The following is a 21,200-nucleotide window of genomic DNA, read 5'->3' on the forward strand; positions in this document are numbered from 1 at the left end:
TCCCCTAGTCCCCAAAAATCTATCTATCGCAGCCTTGAATATACTCAACAACTCAGCATCCACAGCCTTTTGGGGCTAAGAATTCCAAAGATTCACAATCCTCCGAGTGAAGAAATTCCTTCTCATCTCAGTCTTAAATGGCCAACTCCTTATCCTGAGACTATGCCCTAGTTCTAGACTCTTCAGCCAGGGGAAACAACCTTTCAGCATCCACCCTATAGTTATAGTCATAACTAATTCAACTGTATGGTTTAGTCATCAATCACTAAAGCTTTTATGATACAAATAAAATTGCTGATAAAAAATATATATATATGGTATTTGGATATAGTGCTCCGTAATTTTATTAGAAATTCCAATTACACTGTACTGTGAGGCAATACAAAGGGGGTAAAAATAGAAATATATACTAAATTCAAAGTCCATGCAAAAGCAGGGCAAATAATTTTTTTTGTCTGCCCACCCTTTGTGCAAGCTCCTCAGGATATTAAATCAAACCCACTATGTGTCCAGCAGGGCTAAGACCTACGACCAATAATTTTGTCACTAAAAATGTTTCATGTCTTCATGCACTCAAAGAGAAATAATTCAATTCACCTTTGTCCCAGATGATAATTTGAAAGGCATTGTCATCTTAACCTTTGCAGTATTTACATTTACTTTGAATTTCTGCGGGGGTCCTCCTGATCTCCTGCTGCAACTTCAGCAGAAGATTGGCAAAACTCCTGAGCAATGACGTAAGCGGCTAAAAGTATCCACGTACGCTGTTTCCACAGGGATTCCACCAATCTCCCAAGAAAGTTACAGCGGGAGATTGGGAGAACCACGTGCAAATTCTTTCCCCCCCCACCTTACGTCAAAGTCCAGGCTTTCTGGTTTAAAATCAAAACGCAGTTTGTGATTACTCAAGGCATGAGAGGTTACTTTCAACTTTGGCAGGAGCGGAAAGCGGGTGGTGTCGGATTGGCCGCCTGTAATTCATCCGGGCCGTTTTCTTTTCGACTGAAGTCAATGGAAAGGAAAATCAGACGGGTGTATAACGGGTGGCCGATCCAATACCACCAGTTTTCCCACTCCCAGCAAAGTTGATATTTACCCCCATTGTCCCTGCATGCTTCAAACAAACTGTACTTACTTGCAGATATACTCAGCAGATAGGGCTTTCCCACAAGTGTGACACTTAAAACAGCCCAGATGCCACTGCTTGTCTAGAGCCACCAAAGATTGTCCATTTTTAATTTCCAGGCCACAGCCGCCGCACTCTGCGAAAACAGCAGGATTAAGTGAGTTCATGTAATTTCTAATTAAAATGTATCAGTATCCTGTAACCCAATAATACATACATACAGATACATATAAAGAACATTTCATGAATGAAAACTAAAGCAATTTACCACAATAAAACATCATGGTGTCAACTTCATGATTTAGCACAGTTGGAGCATAGCTTCTTCGCTCTTTCATCCACTAATCATTACTGGCAAAGTACTTTTTTGTTTGCTAATAATAGTTAGCTACTCAATATCCAAATTAGATGTTTTGATTGCTGGTTTATATTGGTCCCAGGGGTATGTTAATAATGAATGATAGCTTATTTGTCCTTTACACAACTGAGCATTTAATAAGGGAAATTTCTAGGCAAGGTCAATGCTCTGAAAGTATTCTCCCTTGGTTGATGTATTTATTTAAAATATTCCAGTACTTAAAATGACTTATCACCCCTAGAAGGTAAATACTTCCTTTCATTAATGACTTCTCAATATCAAGTGCTACATTCTCCTCATTTGGAAGTTCAGTTTCATCTGAACAGTGAAGAGTATAAACTAAATGGTACAATTTTAAAGGGGTTGCAGGAACAGAGAGACCTGGGGGTGTACGTACACAAGTCTTTGAAGGTGGCAGGACAAGTTGAAAAGACTGTTAAAAAGGTGTACTGGATCCTTAGCTTTATAAGTAGAGGCATAGAGAACAAAAGCACGGAAGTAATGTTGAACACTGGTTAGGCCCCAGCTGGAGTATTGTGGCCAATTCTAGGACCACACTTTAGGAAGGATGTCAAGGCCTTAGAGAGGATGCAGAGGAGATGTACTAGAATCGTACCAGGGATGAAAGACTTCAGTTACGTGGAGAGCCTAGAGAAACTGGGGTTGTTTTCCTTAAAGCAGAGAAGGTTAAGGGGAGATTTGATAGAGGTGTTCAAAATCATGACGGGTTTTGATAGAGTAAATAAGGAGAAACTAGTTCCAGTGGCAGAAGGGTCAGTAACCAGAGGACACAAGATTTAAGGTAATTGGCAAAAGAACCAGAGGCAACAGAGAGTTGTTATGATCTGGAATGCAGTGCCTGAAAGGTGGTGGAGCAGATTCAATAATAACTTTCAAAAGGGAATTGGATAAATACTTGAAGGGGAAAAATTTGCAGAGTTATGGGGAAAGAGTAGGGAAGTGGGACTAATTGGATGGCTCTATCAAAGAGCCGGCACAGGCACAAGGGGCTGAATGGCCTCCTTCGGTGCTGTATCATTCTATGATTCTACTAGGGGCACATCTAGGCTAGCCGCCTTCTCCCAGAGATTGGATAGTTTGGGAGTGCAAACCACATTCCTCTGGTCCCCCACAATCATCATTCTGCAGCCTGGCACATCTGGCCTCTACAGGCATACTGACCACTGACTGAGATTCAACACCATTGGAATTCCTGATGTGGAGATGCCGGTGATGGACTGGGGTTGACAATTGTAAACAATTTTACAACACCAAGTTATAGTCCAGCAATTTTATTTTAAATTCACAAGCTTTCGGAGATTTTCTCCTTCCTCAGGCAAACATTTGCCTGAGGAAGGAGAAAATCTCCGAAAGCTTGTGAATTTAAAATAAAATTGCTGGACTATAACTTGGTGTTGTAAAATTGTTTACAATTGGAATTCCTGGCGTTGGGAGTCCCCGCCCCTGACCCCACCCCCTCCTACATTAATGGCCTTCCTTGAGGCAGGCGAAGCTCCATCCTTACAAGGCCCACAGAATCATTGACTGGGATCCGTCGTATCCGGCTACCTGTCTCATTTACCACGCTTCCGGTGTGCTCCTGTCAGAGTTAAAAGGGGGCCCACTGGAAGGGTTATGAATTTTCGACTGCTCTGCCACTTTTTTTTACTGTCTGACATGTTAGTCTGTACTCTTAATATTCAGCAGAGCGTGGATCTGCTTGGTCATCGAAACAGTTACTCATCCTGGTAGCGATTTTTGTTAATATATTGTAGTTATAATTTTTTTTAAATTGCACTTCATTACCATGTTTGCAGATGTCTTTGCATATTTGCAAGATTTATGAAGTAGAAATGTGCAACTTTAGAAGCAATTGTACAGGCACGGCAAATAGGTGTCAATTGCTCCAACTGACCTAATCGTCACTGTTGTTAAAAACAAAGGGGGATGGCTGCAGGTGGTAGTTAACTTGCCACCCATCCATTGTTCCAGCAAAGTTAGCTGACATTGTAATAGAAGGTTACCATGGAGATGTGGACATTGGAGACCATCTGTGGAAGATGTGTCAGTTGCTTCAGTGCTCATGTGAAATGTTTCTTTCTCTTCCCTCCTTCCCACCCCAATAACCATAGGTTGCAAAATTCAGCAACTTGGAAACTGATAACAGCATAATAAGAAATAAGTGTAGTTGAAGTTAGTTCTCTATCAGACCTATAGAAAGAAAAATCTTGCATTTATATGCTGCCTTTCAATCCACAGAATGTCCCAAAGCACTTCACACCCAATTAATTACTTTTGAAGAGTGGTTGCTGTTGTTTTGTAGGCAAACGCAGTAGCTAATATGTGCACAGTAAGGTGCCACAAACAGCAATGAGATGTTAGGCAACAGAAAGCGCTACCACCTATGATGGAGCAAAGGGAGGAGAGATGCATAGAACGCTACAGTGGGAGGACTGACAGGCGGAGGATAGAGTGCATAGCTGGAGGAGGGATTTGAAGATGAGGACAAAGATTTTAAATAGAATATATTGGAGGACTGGGAACCAGTGTAGGTCAACGAAGACGGAAGTGATGGGCGAGTGGGACTTAGTGCAGGACAGGATATTGGCAGCTGCATCTCGAATAAGTTGGAGCTTATCAACGGTGGATGATGGAAGGCCAGCAAGGACAGCAATAAGTTAATTAAGGCAGGAGGTGGCAGGCGAGAGGGGCTCTGGTAGGGCCACAGATGGGCAGTATTGCGAAATTATAAGTCAGCAGACCTGATAATTGAGAGAATATGAGATTATGACGATCAGTTCAGGATCAAACACAACGCAGAGGTTGTGCGTTGATTGTAGGTTAATACTATTGATTGGTTGTGCAAATAATCTATACTTTTGTTGATTCTTCTAATGATGGGCACCATCACCAAAACATTTACGTTTTTAAGTGACATGCCATTGCAAAGGAACAGACTCTCTCAGTAAACTGCAAATAGTCCCAAATTTTGAAAATAATAAATTCAAAACAGCCACAGTGCCTTTTTTAAAAATGAAAAATTATCAATGCATCCCAAAGGGAAAACACATCTATATCTTTTATATGCTGTATGAAGTGACTACCCACCCTGCTAAAAATTCATTAATAGTGCACCAAATACATAATTTTAATTAATTCAAAAATATGTATGTGATATCACTAATACCCAGTCATTTCCATGGCGGAAACACTAAAGAAATGGTGTAAATTGCCATTTCCACTGTTTTCTGGGTTTCCGCCAATGTTACAGCAAAAGAATGGGGAATCCCCATAGAAATCCTACCCTTAAATGTATCAATAAATAGTTTCAGCATTATCTTTCATACAGCTGTCTACTCTAATCCAATTTCAGAAGCTCTTTCCTTGTACCCTTTTAATATTTTTCCTCTACAACTCTCTTCAACAATCCAGTATTTTATCTATCACAATAAGTACAATCTACTAAAGGGACTTTGTGATCTCTCACATCATAAGCAGCATTTAGAGTTGCACAATCATATTTATACTGTTAATTCAAAAGCCAATCAGACTCCAGTGTGCTGCATGGTCATGGAGCATCTGTATTCATCAGAGATACAAGTAGTTCCATTATGGTACTTTTCAGCAATTTCAAGATACCACCGAAATCTTATAGCTGGTCTATCTGTTCAACATGTGAAATTTACCAGTGCATTGGCCACTCTTAGGTGTTTTTTTATATCTAAAATATTCCAGAGGGGTATCTTCCTAAGGATGTATCTTAAATGTTCCAAAATGAAAATAAATGACCCATGAAAAATAAATAACTGGACATAAACTGACCTTCAGAATTATGTCGTCAATGTTTAGAGGTAACCAAACATACTTACTTCGAGGAGAATGCGCTGGCACATGTTTAAGATTGGTGTTCAGAGGTTGAGAGCACTTTTGGCAAATGCATTCCTTCCCGTTAAAAGTCACACGGTCTCCAGGAGGGAAGGGCTGTCTAATGAGTAAAAAAATACATGCATTCAGCTTTACCATGATAAATTCAGTTTAAGTATCAAAGTTTATTAGAATTCCCCCATGACAACAATCAATGACAAATCTTGTCATCCAACCCTTCATAATTCTTGCGTTGAAGATTTTTCTTCCTAACAGATGATCTTTCCATTTTGGAAGTTACCTTTAAAGATCCTGGGATTGGGACCTGAGCCACCCAATCCTATGGGAACATTGGATGGCATCATTGAGGTTGAACTGCAAGACAAATGCCTGCACCAGAATGAGGAAGGGCCATCTCATACCATACAAACTCTTAAAATTTCACTTGACCCTGACAGATGAGTACTGGCAAAACTGTGGTCAAAAGGTAATGCTCTCACTCGCATTTTGCTCCTACCCCAATCTCCAGCTCTTCTGGACCAAAGTCTCAGAGGTCACTAAAGCCATGACAGCCCTTACCATTCTCCTAAGCCCAAGTCCATGTTTACTTGCCAATATTTCATTTTCAATTTTGCATGTCAACATTCACAATGCAGTTCCAGTCTCTGACCACTAGCCACTCTGTCAAACAAGTTTCTGAAGTCTCCCAGCTATGTGACCATCTGATACAAAAAAAAATGTTCACCAAATGACCATATGCAGTTGGGCAATTTACTAGTTACAAATAAGTGTCAGTGTTGTCAATATCAAGAAATACTAGGAACAAAATTTATGACTTAAAAGAGTAAGACCAAGTACAAATCCATTTAAACATTCACAGAGGTTTACTTTCCTGTGTAATCTTTATATTACCAAAAATATTGTGTATGGCAAGCACTTCCTGTCCACAAACATCAATTCCTGCCCACATGAAAACCAAGAGCAGGAAGCTTGAGAAACTTGGCATCACCACCAGCATCAACCAAGCCTCCCCCGGTACCACGGTTGCAACCACAGGGAAGTCTATCGTCAATTTGTCCGACCACACCCTTCAACCAGACGAAATCAAAGTTCTCAGCTGAGGGCTCAATTTCTGCCCCACCACCAAAATGGACCCCATTGGTCTCGCGGCGGACACAGGAATTCATCAGGAGAATGAGGCTCCGGGAATTCTTCCACAAATCCCAAGATTTCAGCAGCGAACCCAATGAGACAATCAACGATCCGGAACAGCAGACAGAGGGATCCGTGGTACAGCAACCGAAGAAGAAAGAGTCAAACTGGACTCCTCCGGAGGGTCGCTGCCCTAAGCTTGACATGTATGCTCAAGCCGTCAGGAAATGCGTCAATGCCAGATTCATCAGCCGCACTCACAAGACAGTCCAGAATGTCACCCGAGCACAACGAAACGCCATCGACGCTCTCAAGACCAACCGCAACATCGTCATCAAACCAGTGGACAAAGGAGGAGCCATTGTCATACAGAACAGAACAGACTATTGCAAAGAAGCATACAGACAACTGGACAACCAGGAACACTACAGAAGGTTACCCGCAGATCCGACCAAAGAACACACCCACCAGCTCAACAAACTGATCAAGACCTTCGATCCAGACCTTCAAAGCATCCTACGCGCTCTCATCCCACGTACTCCCCGCGTGGGAGACTTCTACTGCCTCCCAAAGATACACAAAGCCAACACACCCGGACGTCCTATCGTATCAGGCAACGGAACCCTGTGTGAGAACCTCTCTGGATACGTCAAGGGCATCCTGAAACCCATCGTACAGGGAACCCCCAGCTTCTGTCGCGAAACTACAGACTTCCTACAAAAACTCAGCACCCACGTACCAGTTAAACCAGGAACACTTCTCACCACAATGGACGTCTCGGCACTCTACACCAGTATCCCCCACGATGACGGCATCGCTGCAAAAGCATCAATACTCAACACCAACAACAGCCAATCTCCAAATGCCATCCTACAACTCATCCGCTTCATCCTGGATCACAATGTCTTCACCTTCGATAACCAGTTCTTTACCCAAACACACTGAACAGCCATGGGGACCAAATTTGCACCCCAATACGCCAACATTTTCATGCACAAGTTCGAGCACGACTTCTTCACTGCACAGGGCCTCCAACCAACGCTATACACCAGATACATCGACGACATTTTCTTCCTATGGACCCACGGCGAAGAATCACTGAAGAGACTACACGATAACATCAACAAGTTCCATCCCACCATCAAGCTCACCATGGTCTACTCCTCTGAATCGGTTTCTTTCTTGGACACACGAATCTCCATCAAAGACGGGCACCTCAGCACCTCACTCTACGCAAGCCCACAGACAACCTCACGATGCTCCACTTTTCCAGTTTCCACCCTAACCACGTCAAAGAGGCCATCCCCTATGGACAGGCCCTGCGAATACACAGGATCTGCTCAGACGAGGAGGAACGTGATGGACACCTACAGACGCTGAAAGACGCCCTCGTAAGAACGGGATATGACGCTCGACTCGTCAATCGACAGTTCCGACGGGCCACAGCGAAAAATCGCATAGACCTCCTCAGAAGACAAACACGGGACGCAAACAACAGAGTACCCTTCGTCGTCCAGTACTTCCCTGGAGCGGAGAAACTACGCCATGTTCTTCGCAGCCTTCAACATGTCATCGATGACAACGATGACAACGATCACCTCGCTAAGGCCATCCCCACACCTCCACTACTCGCTTCAGCAGCCACCCAACCTCAAACAGACCATCGTTCGCAGCAAATTACCCAGCTTTCAGGAGAACAGCGTCCACGACACCACACAACCCTGCCACGGCAACCTCTGCAAGACAAGCCAAATCATCGACACAGATACCACCATCACACGAGAGGACACCACCCACCAGGTACATGGTTCATACTCCTGTGACTCAGCCAACGTTGTCTACCTCATACGTTGCAGGAAAGGATGCCCCGGAGCATGGTACATTGGCGAGACCATGCAGACGCTGCGACAACGGATGAATGGACACCACGCAAAAATCGCAAGACAGGAGGATTCCCTCCCAGTCGGGGAACACTTCAGCAGTCAAGGACATTCAGCCACCGATCTTCGGGTGAGGGTTCTCCAAGGCGGCCTTCGAGACACACGACAACGCAAAATCGTCGAGCAGAAATTGATAGCCAAGTTCCGCACCCATGAGGACGGCCTCAACCGGGATCTTGGGTTCACGTCACGCTATATGTAACCCCACCAGCGAAAAAAGTTATCTGTTTTTAATACAACGGGTCATTCTCTCTCTTTCTCTTCCTTTCGGATATTTCTCTCTTTCTCTTCCTTTCGGATGTTTCTCTCTTTCTCTTCCTTTCGGATGTTTCTCTCTCTTTCTCTCTCTGTCTTTTGTTCTGGCCGTTTGTATATTCGGTGGTCCTGTATGTAACATCTCTCTGTCTGAACACTTTGATTGCCTTGACAACGGGCAGGTATTGTTCTCTGACTATAAATGCGGTAACCTTCAAGGAATCCCACATTTTACCTGACGAAGGAGAAAGCCTCCGAAAGCTTGTGATTTTCAAATAAAACTGTTGGACTATAACCTGGTGTTGTAAGATTCCTTACATTTTTTATGTCAACATTTGATATATATTGATGACCTAGACTAGAGTATGCAGGGCATAATTTCAAAGTTTGCAGATGAAACTAAACTCAGAAATGTAGTAAACAGTGAGAAGGATAGTAACAGACTTCAGAAGGACATAGACAGACTGGTGAAATGGGCAGACACATGGCAGATGAAATTTAACGAAGAGAAGTGTGAAATGATTCATTTTAGTAGGAAGAATGAGGAGAGGCAATATAAACTAAATGGTACAATTTTTAAAACGAAGCAGGAACAGGGAGACCTGGGGGTGTACGTACACAAATCTTTGAAGGTGGCAGGACAAGTTGAGAAGGCTGTTAAAAAGCAGATGGGATCCTTGGCTTTATAAACAGAGGCATAAGAGTACAAAAGCAAGGATGTTATGCCAAACCTTTATAAATCACTTGTTAGGCCCCAGCTTTTTTCTTTATTCATTCATGGGATGTGGGCGTCACTGGCAAAGCCAGCATTTATTGCCCATCCCTAATTGCCCTTGAGAAGGTAGTGGTGAGCCGCCTTCTCGAACCGCTGGTGAAGGTACTCCACACTACTTTTAGGTAGGGAGTTGGAGGATTTTGACCCAGCGACGATGAAGGAACGGCGATATATTTCCAAGTCAGGATGGTGTGTGACTTCGAGGGGAACATGCAGGTGGTGTTGTTCCCATGTACCTGCTGCTTTGTCCTTCTAGGTGGTAGAGGTCGCGGGTTTGGGAGGTGCTGTCGAGATGGTACACACTGCAGCCACGGTGCGCCGGTGGTGAAGGCAGCAAATGTTTAAGGTGGTGGATAGGATGCCAATCAAGAGGGCTGTTTTGTCCTTGATGGTGTCGAGCTTCTTGAGTGTTGTTGGAGTTGCACTCATCCAGGCAAGTGGAGAGTATTTCATCACACTCCAGACTTGTGCCTTGTACATGGTGGAAAGGCTTTGGGGAGTCAGGAGGTGAGTCACTCGCCACAGAATACCCAGCCTCTGACCTGCTGTTGTAGTCACAGTATTTATGTGGCTGGTCCAGTTAAGTTTCTGGTCAATGGTGACCCCAGGATGTTGATGGTGGGGGATTTGGCGATGGTTAAATTACTACCACCCGTTTTGTGTTCCTGCTGAAGTTGGCTTTTAGCCATAATATTTTTCCTCATCCTAATTTAATTTCTTAATTATTGAAAGCAAACGAAAAGTCTCTAATTATTACCTGATTATCACCTGTGGTTTGTTGATAGAAAATTTAAACATTCTAATTACTGCTACCTGTGAGACAGAGGTCAAGAAGCAGAGAAAGAAACAGACAGAGAAAAAGAAAGTGAGGCAAAGACAAAGAAAGAGATGCACAAACGTGCCAGATTATCCTGTTCCTGTGTTTGACACTGGTGGAGTACCTGGACACAGTAACTACAGGAAAATTGGGCAGGGAAGACTGAAAGCTGGTAATGGAGCCCACCAAATTTTCCTTCCATTTAAATTAATGGACAGATATTACGTGAACTTTGTTACAGCATGCACTCCTGATCACTTGACTTTACGGCATTCGTTGTGCCCAGGCAATCTGATAGCCCCAGGTGCAGGAACAGGAAAATCTGCCCTAAAAGTGCTTTTCCTTATCTTAATTTGATATATAAAAAAATAAATATCAAATAAATCCTCTCAATTATTACTTGGTTATCACCTGTATTTTGTTGATAGTTAGAAAATGTAATTACTGACACCTGAGAGGGGGAGAGAATGAGTGGGAGGGATAAAGAAGTAGATAGATAGAAATTGACACAAAGGTCCCGATTTTAAAGAGGGACGGGAACAGTGCGCACAAGCCCCAAAGCGGGCGACGCACCCGGAGAGTCTGGGGACATGGAGACCTTGCTGATCTTAATGGTAGAGCTTCATTAACTTGAAAGTTCCCGGAGTCCTGCCTGACACCCAGCCAGATCCACTACTGGCCAGTGGGAAGGAACGGGAATTCTGCGGCAGGAGGCCACATCTGGGGACCCATGGGTACGATTCCCGGCAGTCAGTGGGAGGAAAGGTCTGGAGGCGATCAGAGATTGGGAGGGGGGGGTTCTACCACGATCAGGGGGAGGCCGGAGCTCGGGAGGCCTAAGGACTCTGGGGGGAGCACTCCTGCTTCTCCTGCCCCACAAGAGGTTGTGACAGAAGTAATTCTTAAAAACTTACCATGGCCTCTTCTGGCCAGTCAGCACCTCCCGCCGTGGTCTGCTGGCGGGCTCCAGATAGTGCAGGACTTTTGCAGACTTTTTGTTAATATCACGTTGTGGCGTCGATGACATCATTGGCTGCTGCCTTGTCCTTCTAGGTAGTAGAGGTCACAGGTTTGGGAGGTGCTGTCGAAGAAGCCTTGGCGAGTTGCTGCAGTGCATCTTGTAGATGGTACACACTGCAGCCACATTTAAAGTAGGCCCCGGGCTGCGTGTAGTGGGAGGCTCAGCTAACTTGAAAGTCGGCAAAGGTGAAATGGCATCGGAAGGGAATGGAGCAAACTCAGGCCAGTTAGTCAACTCGGCCTAATATTAACCCCTCCCACGCACCATTCTCGCTGCGTGGGGAGGGGGGTTATATTTGAGGCCAAAGATACAGGTCCAGGATGCAAGCAAAAAACACCAAATTTAATGTTTGTAGAGATCTCTTAGAAAGTCTACACCTTCGCCTTCCCCTCACTACTGACAGGCACCAGGGATTCATCAGTGAGCTAATACCCACATTCCACCCTTGGGTTCTGTCAAGTTATAGATTTCCCTTTCACAATTCTGCCTGATCTGAGGTTCCCTTCCACAGTGTTGCAAAACTCCAGGACCCTCACCCCAGTTCCACCAAAGCCCAAAACTGTCCTCCTGTGCGACTTCCCCAATATTAACTGGGATACTCAGAGTGTAAAAGGCTTAGAGGGTACAAAATTCTTAACGTGCATCCAGGAGAGCTTTTTGAGCCAGCATGTAGAAAGTCCTACAAGAGAGGGGGCGGTACTGGACCTAATTCTAGGGAATGTGGCCGGCCAAGTGGAAGAAGTGCTAGTAGGTGAGCACTTTGGTGACAGTGACCATAATTTGGTGAGATTTAAGGTGGTCATGGAAAAGGACAGGGAGGGGCCGGAAATAAAGGTTCTAAATTGGGGGAAGGCTGATTTTAATAGGATAAGGCCAGATCTGGCCAAAATGGACTGGGATCAGCTGCTTGTAGGAAAATCCGCATCGGAGCAATGGGAGTCTTTCAGAAGGGAGATTGAGACCATACAATGGCAACATGTTCCCGTAAAGGTAAAGGGTGGTTCCAAGAACTCCAGGGAACCTTGGATGTCAGGGGATATACGAGAATGGATTAGGAAAAAAAGGAGGGCTTTTGGCAGATACAAAAGGCTAAAGATGGAGGAAGCCCTAGAGGAATACAAAAAGTGCAGGGGGAAACTTAAAAAAGAAATTAGGAGATCAAGGAGGGGCCATGAAATAACACTGGCGAGCAAAATAAAGGAAAATCCTAAGATGTTTTATAAGTATATTAAGGGTAAGAGGATGACTAGGGAAAAAATAGGGCCCATTAGGGACAAAAATGGCAATCTGTGTGTGGAGCCGGCAGATGTAGGAGGGGTTCTAAATGAATTTTTTGCATCTGTTTTCACTTTGGAGAAGGACGATGTAGACATAGAAATACGGCAGGGGGACTGTGATATACTCGAACATATTAACATCGAGCGGGAGGAGGTATTGGCGGTTTTAGCAGGCCTAAAAATGGATAAATCCCCAGGCCCGGACGAAATGTATCTCAGGCTACTGTGTGAGGCAAAGGAGGAGATTGCGGGGGCTCTAACACATATATTCAGAACCTCTCTGGCCACAGGGGATGTGCCAGAGGACTGGAGAACCGCTAATGTAATACCATTATTCAAGAAGGGGAGTAGGGAAAAACCGGGGAACTACAGGCCAGTGAGCCTAACATCAGTGGTAGGAAAATTATTGGAAAAAATTCTGAAGGACAAAATTAGTCTCCACTTGGAGAAGCAAGGATTAATCAGGGATAGTCAACATGGCTTTGTCAAGGGAAGATCATGTCTGACTAATTTGTTTGAATTTTTTGAGGGGGTGACTAGGCGTGTGGATGAGGGTAACGCAGTGGATGTGGTATACATGGATTTCAGTAAGGCCTTCGATAAAGTCCCCCACAGGAGACTGGTCAAGAAGGTACGAGCCCATGGAATCCAGGGTGCCTTGGCACTTTGGATACAAAACTGGCTTAGTGGCAGAAGGCAGAGGGTGATGGTCGAAGGTTGTTTTTGTGACTGGAAGCCTGTGGCCAGTGGGGTACCACAGGGATCGGTGCTGGGTCCCTTGCTGTTTGTGGTCTACATTAATGACTTGGATATGAATGTAAAAGGTATGATCAGTAAGTTCGCTGATGATACAAAGATTGGTAGGGTGGTAAATAGCGAGGAGGATAGCCTCAGTCTGCAGGACGATATAGATGGGTTGGTCAGATGGGCGGAACAGTGGCAAATGGAATTTAACCCGGAAAAGTGCGAGGTGATGCACTTTGGAGGGACTAACAAGGCAAGGGAATACACAATGAATGGGAGGACCCTAGGCAAGACAGAGGGTCAGAGGGATCTTGGTGTGCAAGTTCACAGATCCCTGAAGGCGGCGGAACAGGTAGATAAGGTGGTAAAGAAGGCATATGGGATACTTGCCTTTATTAGCCGAGGCATAGAATATAAGAGCAAGGAGGTTATGATGGAGCTGTATAAAACACTGGTTAGGCCACAGCTGGAGTACTGTGTGCAGTTCTGGTCGCCACACTACAGGAAGGATGTGATCGCTTTGGAGAGGGTGCAGAGGAGATTCACCAGGATGTTACCAGGGCTGGAGCGCTTCAGCTATGAAGAGAGACTGGGAAGATTGGGTTTGTTTTCCTTGGAGCAGAGGAGGCTGAGGGGGGACATGATTGAGGTGTACAAAATTATGAGGGGCACAGATAGGATGGATACTAAGGAGCTTTTTCCCTTCGTTGAGGGTTCTATAACAAGGGGACATAGATTCAAGGTAAAAGGCGGGAGGTTTAGAGGGGATTTGAGAAAGAACTTTTTCACCCAGAGGGTGGTTGGAGTCTGGAACTCACTGCCTGAAAGGGTTGTGGAGGCAGGAACCCTCACAACATTCAAGAAGCATTTGGATGAGCACTTGAAATGCCATAGCATACAAGGCTACGGACCAAATGCTGGAATATGGGATTAGAGTAGACAGGGCTGATGGCCGGCGCGGACACGATGGGCCGAAGGCCCACTATCCGTGCTGTATGACTCTATGACTCTAAAGTCCAGGTCCATCCCCAGTGCTAACAAAACCCAGGAATGACTCCAAACACTTAAACCCCATATGCCTGCTTGGTGCAACTAAGTACCAGTGCGTTGAATGTCCACAGAGATTTTCCTGATCTCCTGCTGTAACTTCAGTGAAAGATTCGCGGAAACCCTGTGGAAATGACATAACTGGCTATTTACGTAGTTTCTCCAGAGTTCCTGTCGATCTTCCGCCGAAGTCACAGCAGGAATTCAGGAGAACCCTGCAGAAATTCTACCCCCCCGATGTCTAAGTCCAACTAATATATAGTGCATACCATCTTGCTGTTTATTCCAGCTTTAAAACTATAGAAAAGGATAAAAATCAAATACATAGGTGAAGGAATATATGGCCATTAATTTATGATTTTCACAGAAGAATGAACAGACCCATTCAATCCCCGCAGCACCAACAAAAATCCCAGAATACCGTTTAGTTAAAAGTGGAGTTTGATTTATCTGTGGCCCTGATGTTGTCTCCTACATGGCATTGATGCCTCCTACATCCTATTGTTGTGCAACAGTGAATCCTCTGACTCACCCTGGGAACATATCATTTGCTAGTAATACATTAAAACGGGTTAGAATTGAGTGAGACTTGACAGTTTTGTTTACTCAAAATGACCCAGTTTATGGAGGGAAAATTTTGATTAGTTAGATGCACATTTTTAATGAAATCAAATGCAGATTTATTTGTGTTTATTTATCAGATAATTGTTAAATCACTGAAACAATGCAGATCTTCTAAAAAAATAAACCATCATCACGTAAGCCTCTGCCAAACAGATTAGAAATGATAATCATTTAGAAATGCAAGTTTTGAACTGGCAATATACCTTTCTCAAGGTCTTTGCTGGAAATTAGAAATGATCATTGAAATGAAGGTATCCTGTTTCAGTTTCTGTCATTGTCATTGGTTGCAAGGAACAGCATTCACATTCCTAATTTGAATCAAATCTTTTTTCCTTCCAACCATTTTTCTTTCATTTCCTTGACTGCGGCAGTCTCTCCCTGCCATGAAACTGACCGCAAGACTTTCAGCTCTTTCAGTTCAGCACAGGGATCATTTGGGGTTGAACTTACATGCAAGGGAACATGGAACATCACTGCAATGATGTGGCTCATTGATGATCAGGTCACTTATCAACAGTACATTGTTGAGGGAACATTAAACTTACATTAAAAATGTAATAGGAATAAGGCGTATGCCACTTTCTGAAATAAATATCAATTCTCTCCAGTGCAGTACTAGGCCAGTATACTAATCTGTATTCATTACTGGTAGACAGCTATTACATTCTGTCTGTGCTGTCTTCATCAATTATTACACATAGAAAGGACATTAAGGGCAATAAATCTTTCTATTAAAATGATTATGGAATTACTTGTGTTACTTAAAAGTATGCTATCAAAGACATTGCAGTAATCTGCAACAATGTCATCCTTCTCTGGTATCTTCACAATTGGTGTGTACACTAGATATTGTAATAAAGAGGCCTGCAGTCTCTTTTTAGCTTTCCATTGATAAATAAATGATGAGATGTCATTATTTTACTTATGCATACACCAGATGAATAAAAACTACAATAAAGCAATAATGCAGTATAGATACAGGCGAGCAGAATTTCTGCTACTTGCCTAAGGTACTCTTTGCAGGAAAGGGGATCCTACAGGGAAGAACTCGGTGTCTTCTCAGTATTGCATAACAAGCCCTTATTAACATAAGAACGGGTCTGTGCCCAGGTGCACTAGCTCACCCGGGTACAGCAAATATTGGAAAATCAGTCGGGTAAAGGGACACATCCGACTTTCTCATATTTGAATCACCCAGCAGCCATTCCAGCGTGCCTGGGCACAACGAACATCAGAGATATCGGCCCACATTTTGCTAGAGCGAAGCATTTTGTGGCATGCCCCGTTAGTTAGACTTTTTCCCTCAACCTTCAGCTCGAAAATTTTTTACGTCCAGACTTGCTGGAAGTGCGAGCTGATAATGGCGAGGGCAAAGGGGCATCTGGGACCTCTGTAAACGACAGGATCAACAGCCTATCTCCTTAATGAGATTTAAGGATTGAGAAAGAAACAGAGGAAGGACTGAGAAGGAGGGTGGATTAGAGTCAAATCAGGTACAGAAAGGGAAAGAAGAGGGAAAGAAAGATTTGATTGAGAGAAAAAAGAGACAGAAAGGAAAAGTAAGAAAACACTTAAAGTTTAAATTTTAAAAATCTCTAACAACAATTTACTAACTGTAGGAATGAGACCCCACGGTTTCAGTTGTTCCATTCTGGGCTGGAAAGGTTAATTGGTATTGCAACAACATAAATCTCGTTAAAAAGGTACTTCCCCTGTTAAGTGAAAGCCCTAACCTTCTACGGCAAATTTAATTGGTAATTAATGCGCAAATGCAGAAACTTCATGAAACTCATGGGGAAGTTGAAGGCGAGCTGCCATTTTCGCGAGGCTAACTGCAGAGCGGTGAAAATCGTCCAGCAACTTGTGGCGATTCATAATTCACAGATTATCTCTTCCTCACCACAAGTTGTTGGACGATTTGCACATCAATAACAGCGAGTGCCATTAAACTCACTGTTATTTTGGCAGCAAATTCTGGGCCAATATATTGCTTGAGTGATGCTATGTCATGGAGCATGGGCTGTACTCTAAAATCTGCTCTGATGCGCCACAGCAACTCAAGATGATGTCTAAGATTCCACAAGCCCCTCAACTGCAGGTTAAAATATCTATCGTGGATGAAGGTGACTGAGTTCTTACTACCAAATATATTGCTTTCTTACTGGTCCTTGACTGTATGCTTGTAGATAAGTGAGCTTAAGTAATTATCCTAAACTTTCTAACATTTGTTATAAGAACTTGCCCTCACAGAATTTGGCTCCGAGACTCCTATGGCAGGAGAGGACGTAAGCTGCATTTATGCCTGGTGTGGAGTGAAATATCGACCTACACCAGCACCGCTAGGATTCCATCCCATTTGGACTGGACCTTTAAATTCCAGCCATGGGAGGGGGCTGTGAGTGAAGGTGCATCAAGGGACTTCCCAGGCTTTTCCAAGAATTTTCACCCTTTACGCGTTTATAGACCTCAGCAGAAGTCACGCCAGTTGAGGCCTGGCACAAGTCCCTTTGAGGCCTTCTAAAAGCCCTATCTTTTACTGGAGTAAGATAATCGATTTTCTCTAATTGGAGTGGCTCCAGTGGGAGCCAAAGAGTTTAAAACAGTTGTTTTTCTTTAGCTCAGTTGGGTCTCTGGATGACTCCGCTTTGCCTTATAAGGGCGAAATAGTTCAGATTGGGGTGGTCACTGCTGATGCATCCTTGCAGGCACCAGTGACTCGCCCTGGTAATGCAAATGACCCTATCCTCAAAATTTGGGATGGGGTCTCCAGCCATGGAAGAGGGTGGATGGGGGTTCCTCTCTGCTGCAGAACAGGATCCCAGGAATTTCCATGCTACTGTGCATTATTTGAGCCTTTTCTCATTTTACAGGACTCTAAGGTGTTTGCAAGGAGTTCTTTGCTGAGTGGGACGTCGAGAGATTTCAGATGCCTCCAACTGACAATATGAAGTTGTGTTAAAATGTTACTCCAATCCTTACATTTTGAACATTTAATTGGTTGTAAAATTGATTTTTCAAGTATGTTTCGAGGCAATGAAAGCCTTTTAGAAAATAAATAAACACATCCACCTCCAAAATAAAGGGTGGGAACTACAAGAAAACTGGTAAATAAAAGTTTAAAATTCAATTATGACCCATAACGTTCTCTCACTCAAGTAGGTGAACGTTGCTGAATTCAACAAAACCTTTATACAAGAAAAAAATCCCAGCCAGGCATCGTGCTCTTCCAGTATTGGAGGAGCCTTTTGCTTGGGAACCTTCAGTGGAATCAGGAAGTCATGCACGTACCCTCCTGATCTCCAAGGTGTTGCTAACAAAATATTAATGAATATCCCATCATAGAGACTTCCTGTAGAGCAGAATAATGTGGCAGAGGAAGGCAAGCAGGTGAGTATCCTCCTGGGTGGGGGGTGGGGTGAGTGGAAAGAGGATTTAGGTAGATGCACTGCATGAAACTCCTGAAAGTCTAAAGTTGTTTGGTAGAAATACAGTGCTAGATACCTATAATGTCGCTGCCCTACATTGGCTCCTGGTTTGGCAACGGCTCAATTTAAAACTTCTCATCCTTGTTTACAAATCCCTCCACATCTCTGTCCCCTCCTCCAGCCCTACAACCCTCCAAGATCTCTGTGCTCCTCCAATTCTAGCCTCTTGTGCATCCCCGACTTTCATCGTTCTATCAGCAGCGTTTGTGCCTTTAGCTGCCTAGGGCCTAAGCTCTGGAATTCCCTCCCTAAACCTCTCCGCCTCGCTCTCCTCCTTTAAGACGCTCCTTAAAACCAACCTCTTTGACCAAGCTTTTGGTCACCTGTCCTAATATCTCTTTTTGTGGCTCAGTGTCAAATTTTGATTGCTAACGCTCCTGTAAAGCGCTTTGGGACATTTTACTACGTTGAAGGCGTTATATAAATGCAAGTTGTTGTTGTAGATAAGGACGAGCAATGCTACGGCACTGTGGTGCAAGCTTCTTTGTATTTGCTTCTGTCATGACCCACTCTCTGGAATGCTGAGCTGATATAAGTCAATTTAAAACCAAGAGTGAAGGTCCTGGAGAAGGTGATGCAATAGTTTAAAAAAACAAGATCATTGTAAGGAATTTAGGGGAATACACAGGGGCTAATCCCCCTTGCGACCAAACTCAACAACTGTAACAAGATCTCCTGCAACCTTTGCATCATCATGTACGTTATCTGTGAGTATCATTTCCTCTAATAAAATCTGTAAAACTAAGACTCTGCGTTTAGAAACTTAATTCCTGGCACAGACGCAACAGCCCCAAGCTGGTTTCTCTAGCAGTAGTAATTAACATTGAGAAAAGACAAGTGGTAGTTACAGAGAATTCTATTATCAGAGGGATAGGTTGGCTTTTTCTATTGCCGAGACTGGGAGTCCTGATTTGTCTTTTGCATCCCAGATACCAGGATAAGGGACATTACCGAGCAAGTGGAGAAGATTCTAGAATTGGTGCAACCTGAAAGGAAGGAGAAGAGGAAGTATGAAAGAAGACTGGTGGTCCTCGTAAAGTAAAATAGCAAAACCTTTTATAAGCATGTAAGAAGCAAAAGAATATTCAAAAAGGGGTCAGATCCTTTAGAGTAAAAAGAGTCATTTTGCATTTAAGAGTGAGGGAATGGCAGAGAAACTCTAAATATTTTGCATTAGTTTTTACAGAGGAAGGTAAAAGTGGGAATAACAGTACCTGAGGAGAACATGAAAGATAAAGAGCATGGACATAAATAATTAAAAGCACACAGCATTAAAATACTTTGTGTGACTAAAAATAGAAAAGCCACCAGACTGAGATGGTATATGTAATGAGGTTGGGGAAAGAACACTGAAGGAGGCTGGGGAAGAGATAGCAGAGGCATTACCTATGGAAACAGGAATTTTGCCAAAGGACTGGCAAATTTTACACCCCTGTTCAAAAAAGGTAAAAAAGGATTAACCAGAAAATTCTAGGCAGATTAGTCATGGGTAAACCTCTAAGACGTAGTTTTCTCACTTCGCACTGCCGGTGGGGAAGCCTCAGCTGCTGGTAGCACATATTGGAAATTTGGGCATGTACTACACACAATTTTCCAACCATTATGGTGGCAGAAGCAGTTCATTGCACAGAAATATAAAATAGTGCACTTTGGGAAAAAGAACAGTGAAAGGTATTCCACCATAATTAAAAGTAGAGGAACAGAAAGATTGATGGGTGCAGCAAAAAAATCGATCTTTAAAAGGTGAGAATACATGTAGAAAAAGCTATAAAGAGACAAATTGGATACTGAGTTTGGGGTGCAACAAAAATGTACTAGTTCTGTCTTGTAGTTGTCCCTTTAATTTAATTCAGGCTTAACACATTTTTTGAAAAGTTCATGCATCGTTCCAGGTTATATGGGTACATAAGCTGCAAAGTTTATCGGTATTGTTTCCATGGTAACAGGCTTGAGCGAGGAGTCAATACATTATAGGCTTCACCATTTATTTAGTTGTGGTGATGACAACCAGATATTTTTGAATGTGGTTGGCAATTATAAAGAACTCGAAAGCTTCGGCCATTGTTTGTGGGGTATAAAAAGAGTGAACAAAGGAGAATCATTCGACTGGGGCTGAGTTGAACTGACTTTACAGAAAGTCAAGGTAGATCAGCTAGCTCCCATGGTTAGTAAACAAAAATAAACTAGATGCACAAAGGTTAGTTATAAAACAATTTAGCAAATAGATTGCGACTTTTTTTTTAAAAAAGGAGATAGTTAATAGAATTTTTACTGAAAATATATACATATTCTATCATTTTACATATTTGTTTAATAAATTTGCTTAATAGTTTAAACCCAGAACCAATATTTAATTATTTAAATATTATAAGATCAGGTATAATGTTCATCACATAAGGACTGGAGAGGGATCCAGTGGAGGCATAACATTATTCAGTACCTTAAAAATAATTAATAGAAGGGTTTTCTATTTGTTATACCAGCATAAGACACTCAGACTCGCTTATCAGAATAATCTATGGGATCAGAGCTGAAAAACCTAAAATAAAGGTTGGAAATAACCCAAAAATGTAATGAGGTACATTGAATATTAAACAAACAACTACAACTGATATTTACATAAGCAAGGAAGTGATGTTGAATTTGTACAAGACATTGGAGTATTTCATGCAGTTCTGGGCATCTACAGGAAGGAAATTAGAGCTGTAGAAGGCT

At 43.1% G+C, this 21,200-nt stretch overlaps 1 protein-coding gene across 1 annotated transcript in view; it reads right to left on the bottom strand.

The window, feature by feature from the left end:
* Positions 1–21,200, bottom strand: part of ablim2 (actin binding LIM protein family, member 2) — a 378,415-nt gene that overhangs the window by 212,879 nt on the left and 144,336 nt on the right. The window contains exons 4-5 of the mRNA XM_067991317.1: positions 5,354–5,469; positions 1,136–1,262 (exon numbers count right to left, since the gene is read on the bottom strand). Of these exons, the coding sequence (XP_067847418.1) occupies positions 1,136–1,262; positions 5,354–5,469 (243 nt within the window). The remainder of the gene's footprint in view (positions 1–1,135; positions 1,263–5,353; positions 5,470–21,200) is intronic.

Source organism: Heptranchias perlo, chromosome 1 (assembly GCF_035084215.1).
Source record: "Heptranchias perlo isolate sHepPer1 chromosome 1, sHepPer1.hap1, whole genome shotgun sequence".
Taxonomy (NCBI): Eukaryota; Metazoa; Chordata; class Chondrichthyes; order Hexanchiformes; family Hexanchidae; genus Heptranchias; species Heptranchias perlo.